Source organism: Daldinia decipiens (genome assembly GCF_022478715.1).
Source record: "Daldinia decipiens strain CBS 113046 unplaced genomic scaffold F4813scaffold_17, whole genome shotgun sequence".
In the NCBI taxonomy this organism is placed as follows: Eukaryota; Fungi; Ascomycota; class Sordariomycetes; order Xylariales; family Hypoxylaceae; genus Daldinia; species Daldinia decipiens.
In genome coordinates, this window is record NW_026054560.1 from 358,884 (window position 1) to 374,634 (window position 15,751).

The 15,751-nt window shown below is 45.9% G+C and overlaps 5 protein-coding genes across 5 annotated transcripts; all 5 read left to right on the forward strand.

The window, feature by feature from the left end:
• Nucleotides 1-906: 906 nt before the first annotated feature.
• Nucleotides 907-1,336, forward strand: F4813DRAFT_389648 (uncharacterized protein; the record flags this gene model as incomplete). Its single annotated transcript, XM_049246874.1, has 2 exons — nt 907-1,151; nt 1,219-1,336. 2 exons carry the CDS (start codon nt 907-909, stop codon nt 1,334-1,336), a joined length of 363 nt encoding a protein of 120 aa, XP_049099435.1.
• A 2,383-nt stretch (nt 1,337-3,719) lies between these two features.
• On the forward strand, nt 3,720-8,363 carry F4813DRAFT_360128 (uncharacterized protein). Its single transcript, XM_049243388.1, has 8 exons — nt 3,720-4,377; nt 4,465-4,788; nt 4,888-6,110; nt 6,183-6,319; nt 6,380-6,690; nt 7,183-7,269; nt 7,509-7,671; nt 7,727-8,363. The coding sequence occupies exons 1-8, from the start codon at nt 4,327-4,329 to the stop codon at nt 7,741-7,743; spliced, it is 2,313 nt and encodes a 770-aa protein (XP_049099436.1). The 5' UTR covers nt 3,720-4,326; the 3' UTR covers nt 7,744-8,363.
• A 371-nt stretch (nt 8,364-8,734) lies between these two features.
• Nucleotides 8,735-9,968, forward strand: F4813DRAFT_360131 (uncharacterized protein). Its single transcript, XM_049243389.1, has one exon. The coding sequence runs from the start codon at nt 8,778-8,780 to the stop codon at nt 9,804-9,806; it is 1,029 nt and encodes a 342-aa protein (XP_049099437.1). The 5' UTR covers nt 8,735-8,777; the 3' UTR covers nt 9,807-9,968.
• Nucleotides 9,969-10,537: 569 nt separating this feature from the next.
• Nucleotides 10,538-12,574, forward strand: F4813DRAFT_360134 (chorismate synthase). Its single transcript, XM_049243390.1, has 6 exons — nt 10,538-10,822; nt 10,880-10,958; nt 11,015-11,978; nt 12,028-12,308; nt 12,374-12,445; nt 12,554-12,574. The coding sequence occupies exons 1-4, from the start codon at nt 10,776-10,778 to the stop codon at nt 12,120-12,122; spliced, it is 1,185 nt and encodes a 394-aa protein (XP_049099438.1). The 5' UTR covers nt 10,538-10,775; the 3' UTR covers nt 12,123-12,308; nt 12,374-12,445; nt 12,554-12,574.
• F4813DRAFT_360135 (uncharacterized protein) lies at nt 12,441-14,866 on the forward strand. The gene is made up of 2 exons (XM_049243391.1): nt 12,441-13,042; nt 13,206-14,866. Exons 1-2 carry the CDS (start codon nt 12,865-12,867, stop codon nt 14,540-14,542), a joined length of 1,515 nt encoding a protein of 504 aa, XP_049099439.1. The 5' UTR covers nt 12,441-12,864; the 3' UTR covers nt 14,543-14,866.
• The last annotated feature ends 885 nt before the right edge of the window (nt 14,867-15,751 follow it).

Sequence of the window (15,751 nt, forward strand, 5' to 3'; positions counted from 1 at the left end):
TGTAATACGATAACGTCAATTTTATCGTTGAATTATATGAAGAAAGACAACTAGTGACATAGAGAGGGATATCATGTAAGTTTAAACGGGATTGTGTCCGAGACCTTTACTCTAAACTATGAGTAAAATCTTACAGAATGACACGACCATATGATGATCAATCATTGTCACCTACATAGGATAACAAATATGAAAATTTCATACAGAAACCTCAAAAACTCAAAAGTCGGCTCATCTTAACTACCTGATATTTGTAGATTCAATGTTGTGTTGCCAATCTGTGCGATAGCATTGCTTGCATAACAAAGTCACATGTTTAACTCATGTCTGATGCGAATTTCCGAACTGCCTTTTCGAAGGTGGCTACGACGTTCTTGTCGTGTGGCACGGCATTAATTATAGGGTCTTTGTCTTCATTTTGATTGGTCAATCATGGTGAATAAGCCCCATCACCTGCCTATCCGGGAAATCCCCAAAAGGCGAGAGCTTAGGTGTCCCACTCTAGGCCAGCATAGGCCAGCATAGGCCAGCACGGGCTACAGTACAATACACCGGGACCCCAGGCTGTGCTCCCAGCTCTTTCCCCAGCTCGTTCAGGCGGAAGGTCCATTCATAAGATCGACACGCAGGTCAAACTGCCAAGTTCCACCATCACTGACATTTCATCTTTGACCTTTCAAATCTTCGATCTAATCCCACTTGAACCTGTATTATTCTCCTCTAGACCAAAATCAAGCTTTTACAAATAGTCCAGGCTTTCTCATCTTTCTTGACCGGCCTTGGTTGACAGCTCTTTGTTTGTCCCATTATCGCATCACCTATTATTGGCTAATACGTATTCTACTATCTGCAAGCCACATTACCGCTAAATCCAAAGTACCTAATCTACTCTTTCATCCAACAAACATGCGTTTCTCCTCTGCCATCGCTGCAGCACTTGCCGTCGCCGCCGGTGTCTCGGCCGTCGACATCCAGAAATCCGTCATTGTTAGCTTCCCGAGTGGAACCACCGACGACATCGTCAACCGCGCAAAGGATGATATCCGAAAGGCCGGTGGTGTGATCACCCACGAGTACCAACTTATCAAGTACGCTCTCATTTCGATCGATGTTCTCCTCCTTACCTATGTCTTTTATTTCGACTGCATTACGTCAGGCGGCGAAACATATTCTTTTAATAGCGAATGAAATAGGCTGACTAGGTGATCCTTAACATAGGGGCTTCGCAGCTAAGGCACCGCAGAAGATCCTCGAGACGGTCTCAGCCTGGAGTGCCGAATACAACGCTGTCATCGAGGAGGACCAGGTGGTGAAGATATCCAAGGGCGAGAATTAAAGCACCGTAATGCTTGACCGCATACGTAACGACGGCCATGACTAAGGCGCCGGACGACCTGCAATATACCCCTCCTCCGCACTACGGAGCCCGCAGGTAGACAGACGGAACAGGCGTTGCTGAAGGACAGGTGATACGAAAAGTGGATCGAATTGGACAACATCCTTTTGGCGTTTTTTTGTATTTCTTCGGAGGAGATGGGTTCCTTAGGGCGGTTATAGTGTTCATAGGAAATATCACTCTCGCTGCACCATATTGTTTCAAGGTCTTTAATCCCTTCAAAACCCAGCCGAACAGAGTCAGTCGATGTGATGGGCGGTTGTGCTTTTAAGACATTTATTTGGAATATGCGGGTTGGCGTTGTCTATACGCTACTCACCATGACTGAAAACGCCGAGGATGCAAGGTTTCTTGGAGTAGGTAGTCTTAGCGTTGTCCTCTTGAATATGCATCAAGTCAGGAGGGAAGCAAGACAACATCCGGAGTGGTCATATATGGTATTTAGGAAATTAGCTTCGTTGGCTATATGCAAGTCGTCTCAGTGTCCCAGCAACCCGATTCCTACGCAGCTGCCACGTTAGCCGCAGAGTATAGTGGAGTTCACGATGGAGTCTCACCGCGTTTGACTCCCCACCCCTGTCTAGCGTTGCGTTGCTGTCTTGCCGCTATTTCGAGCTTAAGTGGACAGATGGGAAGTCAGAAACAAGATCGTATGTACGCCTTCGTGACGTGAAGTAGCTATTGGATTCTGCAGGGAGACACCGAGACTGGGCTGTTCTGGAGTCTAGAATATACGCAGGTATACTCACCTGATGCTAAAATAATTCTCCATGTGGTATTTGTGTGTGGGTTTTATTCCCCATTGAATGCCGTACATGAGTGTGGGCCCCCATACAGCGTTTATCAAAACGGCACGAGTGGAAGCCCTATTGAAGGAAGAAGCGGTAGGTCCATTACACACATCACTTGAAGTTGGGTGTGTTGTGTTGTCTACATAGAGGCCCAACGCTACATATCCATTCGGCCGACTCCGCTAGATTCTGGTCGGACTGCAAATATTATTAACTAGTCGTCTTGTCTTGTCGAATGCTTCTTTGGCTACCATCACCTATGCGTTTCTCGTCACGAGAGATGTTAGATCCATATGAGTCTGCACCACTCAGCTCCTCTAATTTGAATGTATGTGGCAGATTCACCACCTTGAAACTTCGTAGATTGGCCAATTATCTTTTTGGCGGATCTACATGTATGCGGAAAGGCTCCCCTTGAGATTCTCATAGTTAATTGAAATTTGACATTACTGCAGGCTAATCCCACGTGTGAACGACGAGCGTCACAGCGCGTAAGCTTTCTGAGGACTGAGGGATTGAAAGACTGAGAGACTGAGGAGTCGTTAACTGCCAATGATTGTACAGGCATTGTATCTGATCGTGCAGATATCGCGTATAACGTTGGTATTTCGGGATGACAGACCTGTCAAGTACTTGAGGGGTACGTAATTGCCAAAGGAATCTGTCTTAAGCTTTGACACTCGGGCTGATCGTGTTACATCGCGGTCACTGTGGGGGCAGACTGCATCTTGAAACAAATGGTGGTGGTGAAATGTGACGCTGCGCTGTCCATCTGAGAGTCCGGGCGTCGATACCAGCCGAAGTGACTTGTCTCAACTCGTCCGAAGAGACAGTAGATGGGATGATCGTTCTCGATAAGTTTGCGAGATGTTTCTTGCTGGTGATAATCTGCCAAATAGGTAGGTATGTAATATGAATTATCACACAGTTCTGTTTGCAAGTCCCAATGTCGAGAGTGTTTCTTGCGGTATGATTCAAACCGAGTATTTACGTAGGATGGTGTATTTCGTACTCTCTAACTCAGGTAATCAACTTATTCATTATTGCTATAAATTGATAAAAGAGATTTGTTATGAAGGATTATTTGACTATAATGGAATTATAAAAGGAATTCTTAGATATTTCATAACTACCTATTTAACTATTGTTCCCTTTCTTCTATTATTTAACAAAGAGCGATACTCGAGGTTGGGAAGTATTTGCTATCTTATTATTACAACACGTTCAGCTACCTACATAAAGTACCTCCTAACCTAATGCATGTACCTAATGTATTTACGCTATGTATAAAGTATCATAAAATCTACAAGTCCGTCGTACCTGACATGCATAGATGTGTACCATTAAGCATGCACATGTGCAGTTTTAGGTGTATTAGCACATGCATCATCCCTGTAAGTACAGGCGCCATAGAGTAGTAATCTCCTCTTTCGAGTGCTGTTTAATCGATATTGAGGGTCCACAAGAACCCGTGCCGCCTGGCCCGACGATCAGTTACCTATTCAATAGGTAATAATACTATACATTTCTAGGTACATAATGTACAATGTTTTAATACAATATGGGTAGCTGATTAATGTACCTTATGTATCTGATTGTGTCCCGTTTCTTCGTCGAGTTCCAAATGTGTAGCTACGACCTAATAACTCGAATAACTCGAACAACTCGAACAACTCAACCCGTCTTTGAAGTCAAGTCATAACTCCTTCACACTTCACAGCCTTGTTGGCTAATAATGACAATAAAGCGTCTCTACAAACGATGCTCTTGTTTATTTGTTGAACTCTTGTAATTCTTCAACACAATGAATTATACCTGTCTTTTATAGCGTTGTCTCCCATATTAAATCCTATTTTCTCCGTACTTCCTCCAATACGATTCGCTCCCATACACTCCCAATATCCCGAGTTCTCGACATACCGACATTAAGTATACTACATATTCCGCAAGTTTCAGGGTGCGATTATATCTGCATCCGGTATATATTTCTTGGGCTGTCATTCAGTCATTTCCTTTGCGCAGCTAGCTGCCGTTCCGGTCCTTTTAGAATCGAGTGCGATTCACGACCACCACTAATCTTAATATACAACAACAATTAGACCCTATATCCCAATCCCGAGGTAACGACTTACTGCCGACATGATCCCTTCCGTCACCTCGCAAGCCACGCAGGTGGCTTTGCTAGAATGGGTATGTAGTCTTCTATATCTTTTATGCCCCCTGTCTGCCTTTATATCTCAGGATGCGGCCAGCCGCTAACGTAGTGCCTTTATGTAGGCCAATTCGATGCTCGCAAAGCTGCTGCCTGGCCAGAATCGAGACATCAAGATCAAGAAACCCGATGATCTTTTCGACGGTGCTGTTTTCTCCGCTCTACTCGAAATTCTAGACGATGAATATAACCCCTCGAGATTTCAACAAAGCCTCGCCGCCACACCGACCGATAGCGATATGACCCAGGGCAGAAAGCGATACCTCCATATCATCCACTTGGGTCTCAAAGACATCGCGCGGCGACATGCCCCCAAGATCGAGCCCCTTATCGACTTGGTCGACTTTCAGGCACTGGCTTGGGAACCTACCAAAATAGACATGTTCGAGGTGAATAATTCTATATTACGGTCTTCTCAACCCCGGTCCTCCTCCAGCCGCAGTTCTCGTCCACCACACAGGTTCCCTGCCAACACTAACTGTTTCCAGATTTTGGTCCTCTTCGTATGTGCTGCTTGCTTACGTGAGGACGACAACAGTCGATACATCACGTTAGTTACGCAGCTAGACGAAAGGGTGCAACAGGGAATTTTCCGGATTATTAGCGAAAGCAGAACTAAGCTTGACCAGCTCGAAGAAGCCGCCGATGATGGTATTGATGCAAACTTCGATGATCTTGCGCAAGAAGCGGCGCTGGTGAATCAGCACCAGAAACTACAAGAAGATGTGCAGGAGGCAACTAGGCAAGCGAGTCTCTTAAAGGTACGATTGGACCGTCTTCAGGATAACTACGACGAGCTTCTAGAAAAGCATTCGAAACTCCAAGAAGAAAATGAGCATCTACATAGGCAGATCGACTCGGAAGTTAGCAACTTTAACAAGCACCATATCCAGCGCCAACTAAAGGAGAACGAGTCAATCATCGCAAACTTAGAGAATGAGAGGAACTTCTTAGTCGAAGAAAGGGATCGACTTTTGAAGGAGAGAGCTCGTCTGGAGCAAGTGGCACATAAAGCAGAGGCACTGGCCGACGAGAACCAAGAACTCCGCTCTAAAAACGAGGATCTTTCTAAGAAGGCTAACATGGCCGACAATTTGAGGAAGAAGTTAGAGTCGATGAAGTCGGTAGAGACGGAGCTCAAAACACTTCATAACGAACGGGTTGACGCAGCTAAGCTCCTGGAGCAACTTGAAATCTCTACGCTAAGGATAGAGGTCTACAAGAAAGAAGCGGAAAAATATGCCGAGCAATTTCAGAAGTATGAAGAAGAAGTCGCTAGTTTCGGAGACCAGAAGATTATGTATACATCAGAGATTAACGAGTTAAGAGGGCGCATTGAGGGTTTGCAGGCTCGAAGCCAGACGGATGAGGCTATCGTTAAAGATCTGCAGGAGAAGGTAATGATGCTCGACCCCACGGCCGCTCCGAGTACCCCCTCGGGGCACCCTCCAACCTCCCTTGAAGACGAGCTGAACGAATCTGGCAATTCCGTGTCGATGAGGAACATCGAAATCCAGCGTCTCCAAGCGGAGAATGCTGTTCTTAGGAGTAGCATAGGTACAGAAACAGAAAAGGGTCAACTCATCCATGAGATGGAAGATCTTCGTACTGCTCGACAAGCACTACAGGACAAGTATAACGACATTTTCGAGAAGTATACCGTTAGTCAACACCAGCTGGATGCACTTATCCAGAACATGGGTAAAGATGGGTTAGTTCAGGCTCTTCAAGCTTGTTATAATATCGCATCGAACACAACGTGGCTGATGTCCAACTACTTCAGAGACGAAGCGTATTCCAACCTCCGGACTCAGGTCCTCGCCGAGCAGAACCGTTGCAGGCAACTCGAGCGACAACTAGAATCTACGAACCAGAAACTTGCCGACAAAGAGCGAGCTCTCTTAGAGTTGCAAGGTGATTGTAAGATCATCTTCAGGGAATACATGACTAGTTTGGACGATGCTGACTATGCGAAACAAGTTAATGCTGTCGAGAAGTCTAGCCAAGAGGCACTCGCAGAGCTTAAGAGAACCGATGGCATGCTTGCTATTTCCCTACGCGCCGAGCTCGAAGCGGAAAGAAATAAACACAAGTTGCTCAGAGAGGAGTTCGAAAACCAGCGGTCGCAACTCTTGACGGCATTCATCGAGAAAGACCAGCTGCGACGCGAGGCCGAAGTAGCTAACCGCGAGATGCAGAGGGCCGCAGACGGGCTCTCTGTCAACACGGATAGTGCCAAGCAATCCGAGAAAATGGAGAAGCTGCGGGCACGATACAAGCAGCTACAACAGGTGAGTTCATCTGTTTCTACTCCATCTCTCGCTGGTTCTACCATCGCCGATGGCGAAGACGAAAATAGAGACGAAGACGAAGGCGAAGGCGAAGACGTTACCAGAGTCACAGTCAAGCATCAGTCCGTTTGGAATGTCGTAAGCTCCTGGTTCGGGCAAAAGAAAGAAAGTCCTGAAAGTGATTCTCAAGCGAGACATATCGGTCCCTCTAGTATAGCTAGTCGCCCATTATCGGCCCCTATAGGTATTCCGCGTGGTGGTGGCATCCCTAGAAATAGATATACCACATCCAACTTCAAGAGAGGTGGTTTACAAGGCAGTGCAAATCCGGTGTTAACTCCCGTGTTGGCACACGTTTACCGTAGCACATGGCACGAACCGAAGCCAAGTGGCTGGACTAAACAGATTAGACGACGAGACGCTAGTTCTGAATTGCTATGATACAAAAACACTTCCGAACATACAGACTGACTAAACTTGTTTGATTTACAGCAGTATGAGCAGTCCGATGTTAAGAATCGGGAGTTAGAGCGGACGCTGAAAGCTGTCCGTGCTGGATCGGAAGCTGGTGTTCAGAAGGTATGTAAAATTTTCTACGTTCATTTCTACGTTCATACGTATATCGGTGGATCAGTCGACGGGATAGACCAGACAAGTCTTTATCTACTCTGTAGTTTCATAATAGCTAAGAAATATGTTTCTTATTTAAACATCATGTATCATTATTTGTCCTGTATCTGGAGACCGTGGCTTATGAGACTTCCCCCTTTTTATTGCGATGGAGGAATTCTGTCAATGCCTAACAAAAGAAATGACAGGCACGAACCGACCAGATCATCAAAAACTTACAACGCGAAAACGCGATGATATCTACCGCATGGTACGATCTCACCAATAGACTACAGAGTACCCACGTCGTACTGCAGCGACGACAAGAGGTTCCTCGGAGCTGGCTAAATAAACAGAGGCAGATGGTGAATGGTAAGTAATTAATTTTCTTTAGTTTCTCGGATATCAATACTGACGAGTAGAACAGCTACGCCTCGGAAGTAGGATCTCATTGCGTGACACATGCCGCTTTATGTGGACTTATATGGACTTATAACGCCCAAGATTGATCTTTTCTTTCTTTTGAAGTTGCTGGCAGAGCCGAAGATGCCGATGTTGCCTTTGAACATGCGTGGCGGGGGTCTGTTCTTTTGTCCTCTTCCGCCTACATGTTAAGCTCTTTTCAGTCTGTATTACAACGCAGTGACTATCGTTATATTCCCCCTTTCCCCCTTTCCCCCACCACCTCTCAGAACAGCATTTCTTTTTATATTGGCAGGTATAGTCACGGCAATGGGTGGTGTCCTTGATGATCGGCATATATGTCTTTTCGTGCGTACCTAGATTATACCCACTTTATTATAGGTAGTTTTAGCAGTGGACGCATTCGAGAGAGGGAAGTTTATAATGGACTAGGGCCACGATGTCTTGAATATGGAATTTGTTATTATTGATGACGCAAGTTCGTGCATCGGCCGCAATAAATAAATATATGTTAAGTTACGCATTCGAATTGGCTACCTCGTCTGTCCGTAGTAGGAACCCGGCAAGGTGTAAAGAAAGTCATACCGCGCTACAGACGCAAAGACGCAAAGACGCAAAGATTATAGTCCGAGTATAAACCATAAGGATCAGGGACTCGACAAACACGTATCGATTCAATTACTATATGGTGGCAATAAAATGAAATATACAAATCTTAATATTAAGTTGGATATATGTATAAGTGTTGGGCATAGCGCTCAGCATTGAAGCCTCAAGATCTTACTATAAATTGATGGATCGCCGCCATCCGCCTTCGATAGAATTGCTTCACCCCTTACTATCATATTCACTCATATCCTTTGGAGCGGCATACTTCCGTTCTGACATCGTCGAAAAAGATGAGCCCCTTTTTTAACTTCATCGCAAGGCAAAGGCGAATAGAGCCCTCACATCAGCCACAACAAGAGCAGACACTAAATACCAAATGTTTTATTTTAGAACTACCGGCGGAGTTGATAATCCATCTATCAAGCTTTCTGAGCCCCTCTAGCTGTATGCTATTTTCACACACGTGTCGTTCGACACACAAGATATTGGGTACTAAATCGACCAACGTCTGTCACAAGAACCATGCCCATTATACTCGCTGGCAACACATCAGCTATCTCAGCTTGCTTTCGAGAGATCTCCCTGATTATTGGGTCTGTGAAGCATGTATTACACTACATATTGTCGACGAACAGGACGTGCCAAGTGTACCAGGAAAATTCACTTGCCCCCTCGGGTTGAGCCACTGGAAGGCACTTGTCTATAACGAGCGGACTAGAGTAGATTGTCGTTTTCTCGCCCTAGAGCATCGGCATGTTCAGCTCGCTCTGAAGTATATGCGCATGAAGGACCCCAAATACGATGCTTATCTCCAGGCACTACTAAAGCCGTACTATGTTTCGCGGTTCCCTCCTTATATGAATGAGTTCTGGTCGCAGCAATATTCAGCATTCTCTTCCTTATACGAAGCTAGTTACTCGGCCCATCCCAAGATCGTTTCCGATCCCGATGGCAAACTCAGATTCTTGCTCTTATCCACCTGGGTTTACAAGGCAGACCCGAACGTGGCTATATCATGCATGGCTATATCACGCATGGCCATGGGCGAATTGGCCATATGCCCACACTGCCAGTTTCGCTCAGGCAGGAACTTCTATTACATCCGCGGAAAGGAACCTGCGCTCGAGGATGCTCTTGGCAGCGCGCTCTTAATGGTGCATAAGTACCAATGTGGGGGCATGGAAATGCCTACCGGCTCGTGCCCACGATGTCCCACAGACTTTGCGCTACAAGCAACGACGCATTCCGTCGAGATTCAGGCCTGGCAAGATATGGGAACGGAGGGATCACCGAGGGATTTATCCTGGAGAATTCATACCATGGGCCTCAGCGCTCGAGAAAATAGAGACTGCCTAGACGCTTCGGTCCCGCACACTCCGGGGAGCATCCGAGAACGGTTCAACGCTGCGCAGGACCCTAAGCCACGACAGCTATGCGTATGGGGGCATATAACCGATCAAATCTACGAGTTTTAGGCAGGTTTATTTACTGAGTGACCGCCAGTTGTCGATGCGTCGGTTGACACCAGTCAACAGCTTTGAAGATGATATAATTCTGCAAAATTCCCCTAGCACTCTGTCAGACTGTCTGGATATAACTACCGAAAATAGCTGATATTCGATATAAGAATACCGTGACGGAAAACGAGTGGAAAACAATATGTATAAAATATAAAATATAAAATATAACGATAAAATATAAAGAAAAATATACAGCCTTCCTCCTTAGGTCTAGTGCCTACCGAGCAGCAGCTTATTCCGGCTATCGGAACAGAACAGCCACATTTCAGCCATTGGAGACCGAAGAGAGAAGTTGGAACTTGGCGCCAGCAGCACTAGGGATTAGCTTAGGTATACTGCCCTTTCTGCCTTTGTGAGCTATGCGCTAAAGAAACTGATTAGCAAAGTACCTTGCAGTATCATCTAACTAGCTAGCATCATACTGGTCATGGATCGTCTAGGATTTGGGTCTCCTCACTTTTGAACGCTACTTTTGTAGATGCTGTAAGTAAAAGTTTAGATTTACGGTTTACGGTTTACGGTTTACGGTTTACAGTTTACGCGAAAGTGAGGGTAGGATGTTGTCAATGTCAGGCGAGTCTCTAGCTAGACACTACCTAACCTAAGGTCACGTGGTACAGGGTACATCTAAGTACAATACATAGAGTAAGTGCGATATGAGTGCCGAGGGCACGTGCACGTACTTATTTTTCTTTTTCTTTGTTCTAGAAGTATATTTATTAGCAGACAAGAACCAGCTATTATCCACATACCTACCTATTATAACTCACAAATGTGACTCAGAACCGCACTGTTGACGCTATATCACCTACCTTGACAAGTGGCTGCAACATTTGATGGTTAGTTCCGGCCTATAGCAATAGATCTGGCAACAAACCTTTTTATATAACATACATCTCCGACAAACCATCAGCATAACCCACCATGTCTACCTTTGGGCAATATCTGCGTGTAACCACATACGGTGAGAGGTAAATATCTAAAATATCTATTTCAAGCTAGGATGGCGCTGGTTGCTAATTTCGTAGCCATTGTCCCAGCGTTGGATGTATTGTCGACAATTTTCCTCCTGGAGTCCCGGTCTCGGAAGAGATACTTCAGCCTCAGGTTAGTATATGGAACAAACATGACACTTGAAAGAACTTTATAACTCAAAATTTCAGATCTCTCGCCGTCGTCCCGGTCAAAGCTCCATTACGACACCTCGGAATGAGGCTGACCTTGTGTCAATCCAATCAGGGGTGGAAGGAGGAGTCACACTCGGGACCCCGATAGCCATGGTCGTCAAAAACCAGGACTTCCGCCCCGCAGACTACAAAGGCGATACCATGAAGCAGTATCCTCGCCCCAGTCATGCCGACTTCACCTACCTTGAGAAGTATGGTGTTCGTGCATCGTCAGGTGGGGGCCGCTCAAGTGCGCGAGAAACAATCGGCCGTGTGGCGGCGGGCGCTCTTTGTGAGCAGTACCTTAAACTTTCCCACGGGATTGAAATTGTTGCCTGGGTTTCATCTGTCGGGAGTATTCATCACATCCCACCAACAACTGAGTATCCTTGCACTTCTAATAACCCCGAGTTTCTCCAACTGCTCCAGGGGATTACACGGGAAACCGTTGACAAGTCACCTGTCCGGTGTCCAGACCCGGAAGTGGCTGCCAAAATGGAGCAGTGCATTACCGAACTTAGAGATCGCCAAGACAGTATTGGAGGCACAGTTACGTGTGTCATTCGAAACGTTCCAACTGGACTTGGCGAACCGGTGTTTTCGAAGTTGGAGGCGACACTTGCCCACGGAATGCTCAGCATTCCAGCGACAAAGGGATTTGAGATCGGCTCTGGATTTGAAGGAACAGAAATCCCTGGGTCCGCTCACAATGACATGTTTATTCGCAACACCAATATCGATTCGGACTCCAAGAATGGATTTGCGAAACCAAAGCTCACAACATTGACGAACAACAGCGGAGGTATCCAGGGAGGAATCACAAACGGCGCGCCCATCTTTTTCCGTGTCGCTTTCAAGTCGCCCGCAACGATTGGACTGCCTCAACAAACGGTCACATTTGAAGGAGAAAGTGATGGGTTTCTAGAGGCCAAAGGGCGTCATGATCCCTGCGTTGTTCCACGTAGGTCATACCACTCAACGATAAACCCGATTCTGCTAACCATATTTAGGCGCTGTTCCAATCGTGGAGGCCATGGCTTCGATTTGCATTCTGGACGCTCTTTTGATACAAGGAGGTAGAAGGATGGCGGCGCTCGGGCCGTGAAGGATAAAATTGTAGGTACTGTCTTGAAAGATTGATTAGGGATCAGAGGCTTTTCTGTAACATACCTACTCAAGTCATAGACTAATACAGTGTTGATGAACGACGGTCAATCACGTAAGCTGGTAGGGGATGAGCCGTATGACATTCAGACATCGCACGTTATAACAAGCCGGTTTGACATACTATGTATATCGTGACCTGTGATTATGTAATTACCTATACAGACACTATTGCTGACATAATGTCAATAGATCCCCCCCAGCCCCATAATATAATGTAACTGTAACCTTAGCTGCCTTAAATACTTAGGCAGGGGCGACTAGGTAAGCACCCCCTAAGCAACCCTTAAGCTGATTTCAAAATGATTGCAAATCTCTCTTAACTGCAACTTCGCTAACTGTTAACTGTTAACTACCTCCTACTACCTACAGTATTTTAAATACCCTCACACCTCACATCAGACATCAGACATCAGGTTGTCGGTTGCTTACCTGACCATCATAAAGTTTAATCAGCCCTAGTTCATTCGCGCGATTCATATTAAACCCGTAATCTACATGATTGAGACATAATCGACATATCATAATTCTAATTGCAATGTCGCCGATCGTCTGCGCCTGTTTATTGCTACTAAGATGAATCTAGTAGCGACAACACCAATAGCATCAATAACGCCAACAACAGCAGCAGCGGCATTAGTAGCGGCCATGTCTCGTGTTCAACATAGATCGCATCGTCCACAATGAACACGTCTAATCATTCCAGTGAGACCAACAAGGGTCGCGATATATTTCTTCTTCCGCCATCAGATCCCGAACTAATCTCAAAAATCCCAAGAATTCTCCCTCATGAACGCGTTTTCCCTATCCAGATAGGAACTGAACTATTTAAACTTTCTGGAGCATCTATTTCATCTGACGGTGCGTGAGAAAGCAACCCTTGCCCTCAATTCTTATCTAGACGCATGGTGTCAGCCATACTCTCGACACCTGCAGTCATTCCCGCTGGGAGAGTGAATCTCGTTTCTAGCTTATATGGGGGATGCGCCACTCTTAAGGACACCTTGCTGACCCGATCATCTAGCTCCGTCTTATTTCTCACGGTATTTTCAGTGTCAAGTTGCGAGAGCTGAAGAAGCCGGTGAAGATATATCAACGGCAATACGGACCCTTTATATAGATCGGGATCCCGTTACCTTTAGAGATATTTCCCTTCATCTGCAGGGCTACCATGTTACCCCACGTGACGGGACGCACTTCGTGCGTCTCTTCGCCGACGCTCAGTTCTACACCCTACCCAAGCTGATGTCGCAGCTTTATGAAGAGTCTATCTTCATTTCTATAGGTCATCGCGAATTCCAGATTCCGCGCGACATATTTAATGGTCCCGGAAATTCGCCTAATTTCTTTTCTTTGGGCTTTGGTGTTTTCTTTTCGACGCGCGAGGAGATCTTCCCTGGGCTAGACAAGGAACATCTGATCCGCCCTCCTTCTATTATGCCACCTTGTGTACCAAACCGGTCTGCTGATATATTTAATGAGCTGCTACACCTGTTGCGCGGATATCCCGTACACATACGCGACGAGGAACATCGCGCCTCGTTGTTACGCGATTGTCGTTATTTCAACTTTAAGGGCCTAGAACAGAAGTTGATCCCGCACCAGATAAGCTATAATCTAGCTCGGCGACGACACGAAATTACTCTTAGACTTGAAGATATTCTGAAATCGGGCATCTCGATTGTTAGCGATGTTATGACACCAAGTGGTACTGGTGAATCTGTGTCAGGGTGGGTTAATTACATGCGGCCGTATGAAGATGATAAACAACATGAGCTCATCCTTGAAATTGGAGGCGAGAATACGAAGTTGCATATGAACATCATGCGAGCAGAGTTCTTCGGCCAGATCAAAGTTCGTGTAGCAAGGCTCTTCGAGGTAATCGCTACAAAACTTAACCTTCCGCCAACAACCCAACCATTGGGACTATTAATGGCATCGGGCGGAGCTAGCAGCCAGCCAGCGACACCAGGAAACACCCCGTTGAGTGAGGATCTCGTTCGAGTAGTAATCGAATCCGATACACATGTTGTCCTCGACGGTAAAACATATAACTTTACAGAAAACGATGAAATGGCTACTGCCATGTCAACTTCATCGTCAATGGGTCACGGGGGCGGACAAGAGTCGCCCCTTTCTAGTATAGGTGGATATTTCGGGCCTCCAAGGAAAAGGAGACGGATAGACTTCTCAAGCCATACAGCAGACGAGTGGATAGTCCGCACGGGACAGTGGAAGCTCCGGATACAAGGCTCGAGGAACGGAAAGAGCGCGGTCGAGTGTGTGCTTGTAGCCGTCAAGATCGATGCTTACAGCACTGAGCAAGCGAGAAACGCCCAGCGAGGGTTTTTAAGGGGTTGATGATGTGACGACCCTAAAATCAGTGCACGTTACGAAGGATCAGTCTTTATTTACCGGATCAGTGCTGTACTAACTGCTATTATATTTATGTATCTATATGACGAGTATTATAAATGTATTGCTTATTTACCATTATTAGCAGCGACAGCTTGATCTAATTTGGCTTAACATTGTAGATTAAGACTATAAATAGGTATCTTTAGATTAAATAGTAGGCCTTTAGCTGTCTCGCTGGTCGGCTGTGCGAGATACGTATCACGGGGCTATGAGTTCTTCGCGCAGTTTGCCGCGGCTGCTGATGTCCTCCGGGTACTCGCTGCACGGATAGGTACCTATATTTATATGGCTGTTCGCCGTGGCTATCATAGCTATCATAGCTAAATTACAAGGGAGATTTTCTACGTCTGCTACATACCTATCTAACATTTATCACTACCACAATGATGAAATTGGGACTCTTGAATTATATGTTATTTCGAGACGAATAGCTAAATCTAGGGGGGGTTCTACAATGTACCCAAATAGGTATGTGAAGATTGATATTATGAACTTTAACTACCTAACCTAAGGCAACTGTTTATATACGTGTTTATTGATAGAATGTATTTATGAATAGAGATAATGTAGGGGACTCTAGTTATCGATAGATGTATCCAGACGAGTCTAAGATGATGAAAGGATGAAAGACCTGTCGCTGCCGGAGGCAATGAAGAAAATACACCTTTAGTACAGAAGGCTCTAATACCCTCGTCCAGATGAGACATCTAGAACAAAGAACGCGTTCAGTACAGGTACCTAGGTATGTATAGACGTATATTCTCGCAGTTGGGTAGGTAGGTTAGAATTACTCGCGGAACAAAGAAGCTATCTTTGTGCTGTTTGGTTCCACCTATGCTGGGCGAACGCTGGGGGCCGGTAGGCATGGGGAGCAAGGCGGCGGGATATAAGTAGCGATGGGTAACAGTAGAGGAATAGGGGTAGGACCGTGAGCATTTGCTCTCGAATTGTTTCGGGCCAGTCGGTTGTACTTTTGCGCCTTCTCGGCTGGCCTTTCGCGGTTAGTTTAGTTGTATATAGCGTTAAGGCTCTTTTGTCGTATGTATAGCTGTATAAGCGTCGTTCCGCGCCATCACTAAGGGGGGGGGGGGGGGGTAGAGGTCTTAGGATGTTCAACACTAGCGTAACCACTCTCAATCTTCGTAAGAGTGT

Bases quoted from the DNA above. Each gene is read 5' to 3' on its own strand.
- F4813DRAFT_360128 (XM_049243388.1), top strand. From the start codon at position 4,327: ATGATCCCTTCCGTCACCTCGCAAGCCACGCAGGTGGCTTTGCTAGAA. The intron at 4,789-4,887 runs GTGAATAATTCT...AACTGTTTCCAG, and splicing joins CCAAAATAGACATGTTCGAG to ATTTTGGTCCTCTTCGTATG. The intron at 6,320-6,379 runs GTAAGATCATCT...ATGCGAAACAAG, and splicing joins CTTAGAGTTGCAAGGTGATT to TTAATGCTGTCGAGAAGTCT.
- F4813DRAFT_360131 (XM_049243389.1), top strand. From the start codon at position 8,778: ATGCTATTTTCACACACGTGTCGTTCGACACACAAGATATTGGGTACT.
- F4813DRAFT_360134 (XM_049243390.1), top strand. From the start codon at position 10,776: ATGTCTACCTTTGGGCAATATCTGCGTGTAACCACATACGGTGAGAG. The intron at 10,823-10,879 runs GTAAATATCTAA...CTAATTTCGTAG, and splicing joins GTAACCACATACGGTGAGAG to CCATTGTCCCAGCGTTGGAT. The intron at 10,959-11,014 runs GTTAGTATATGG...TCAAAATTTCAG, and splicing joins AAGAGATACTTCAGCCTCAG to ATCTCTCGCCGTCGTCCCGG.
- F4813DRAFT_360135 (XM_049243391.1), top strand. From the start codon at position 12,865: ATGAACACGTCTAATCATTCCAGTGAGACCAACAAGGGTCGCGATATA. The intron at 13,043-13,205 runs GTGCGTGAGAAA...CCGATCATCTAG, and splicing joins AGCATCTATTTCATCTGACG to CTCCGTCTTATTTCTCACGG.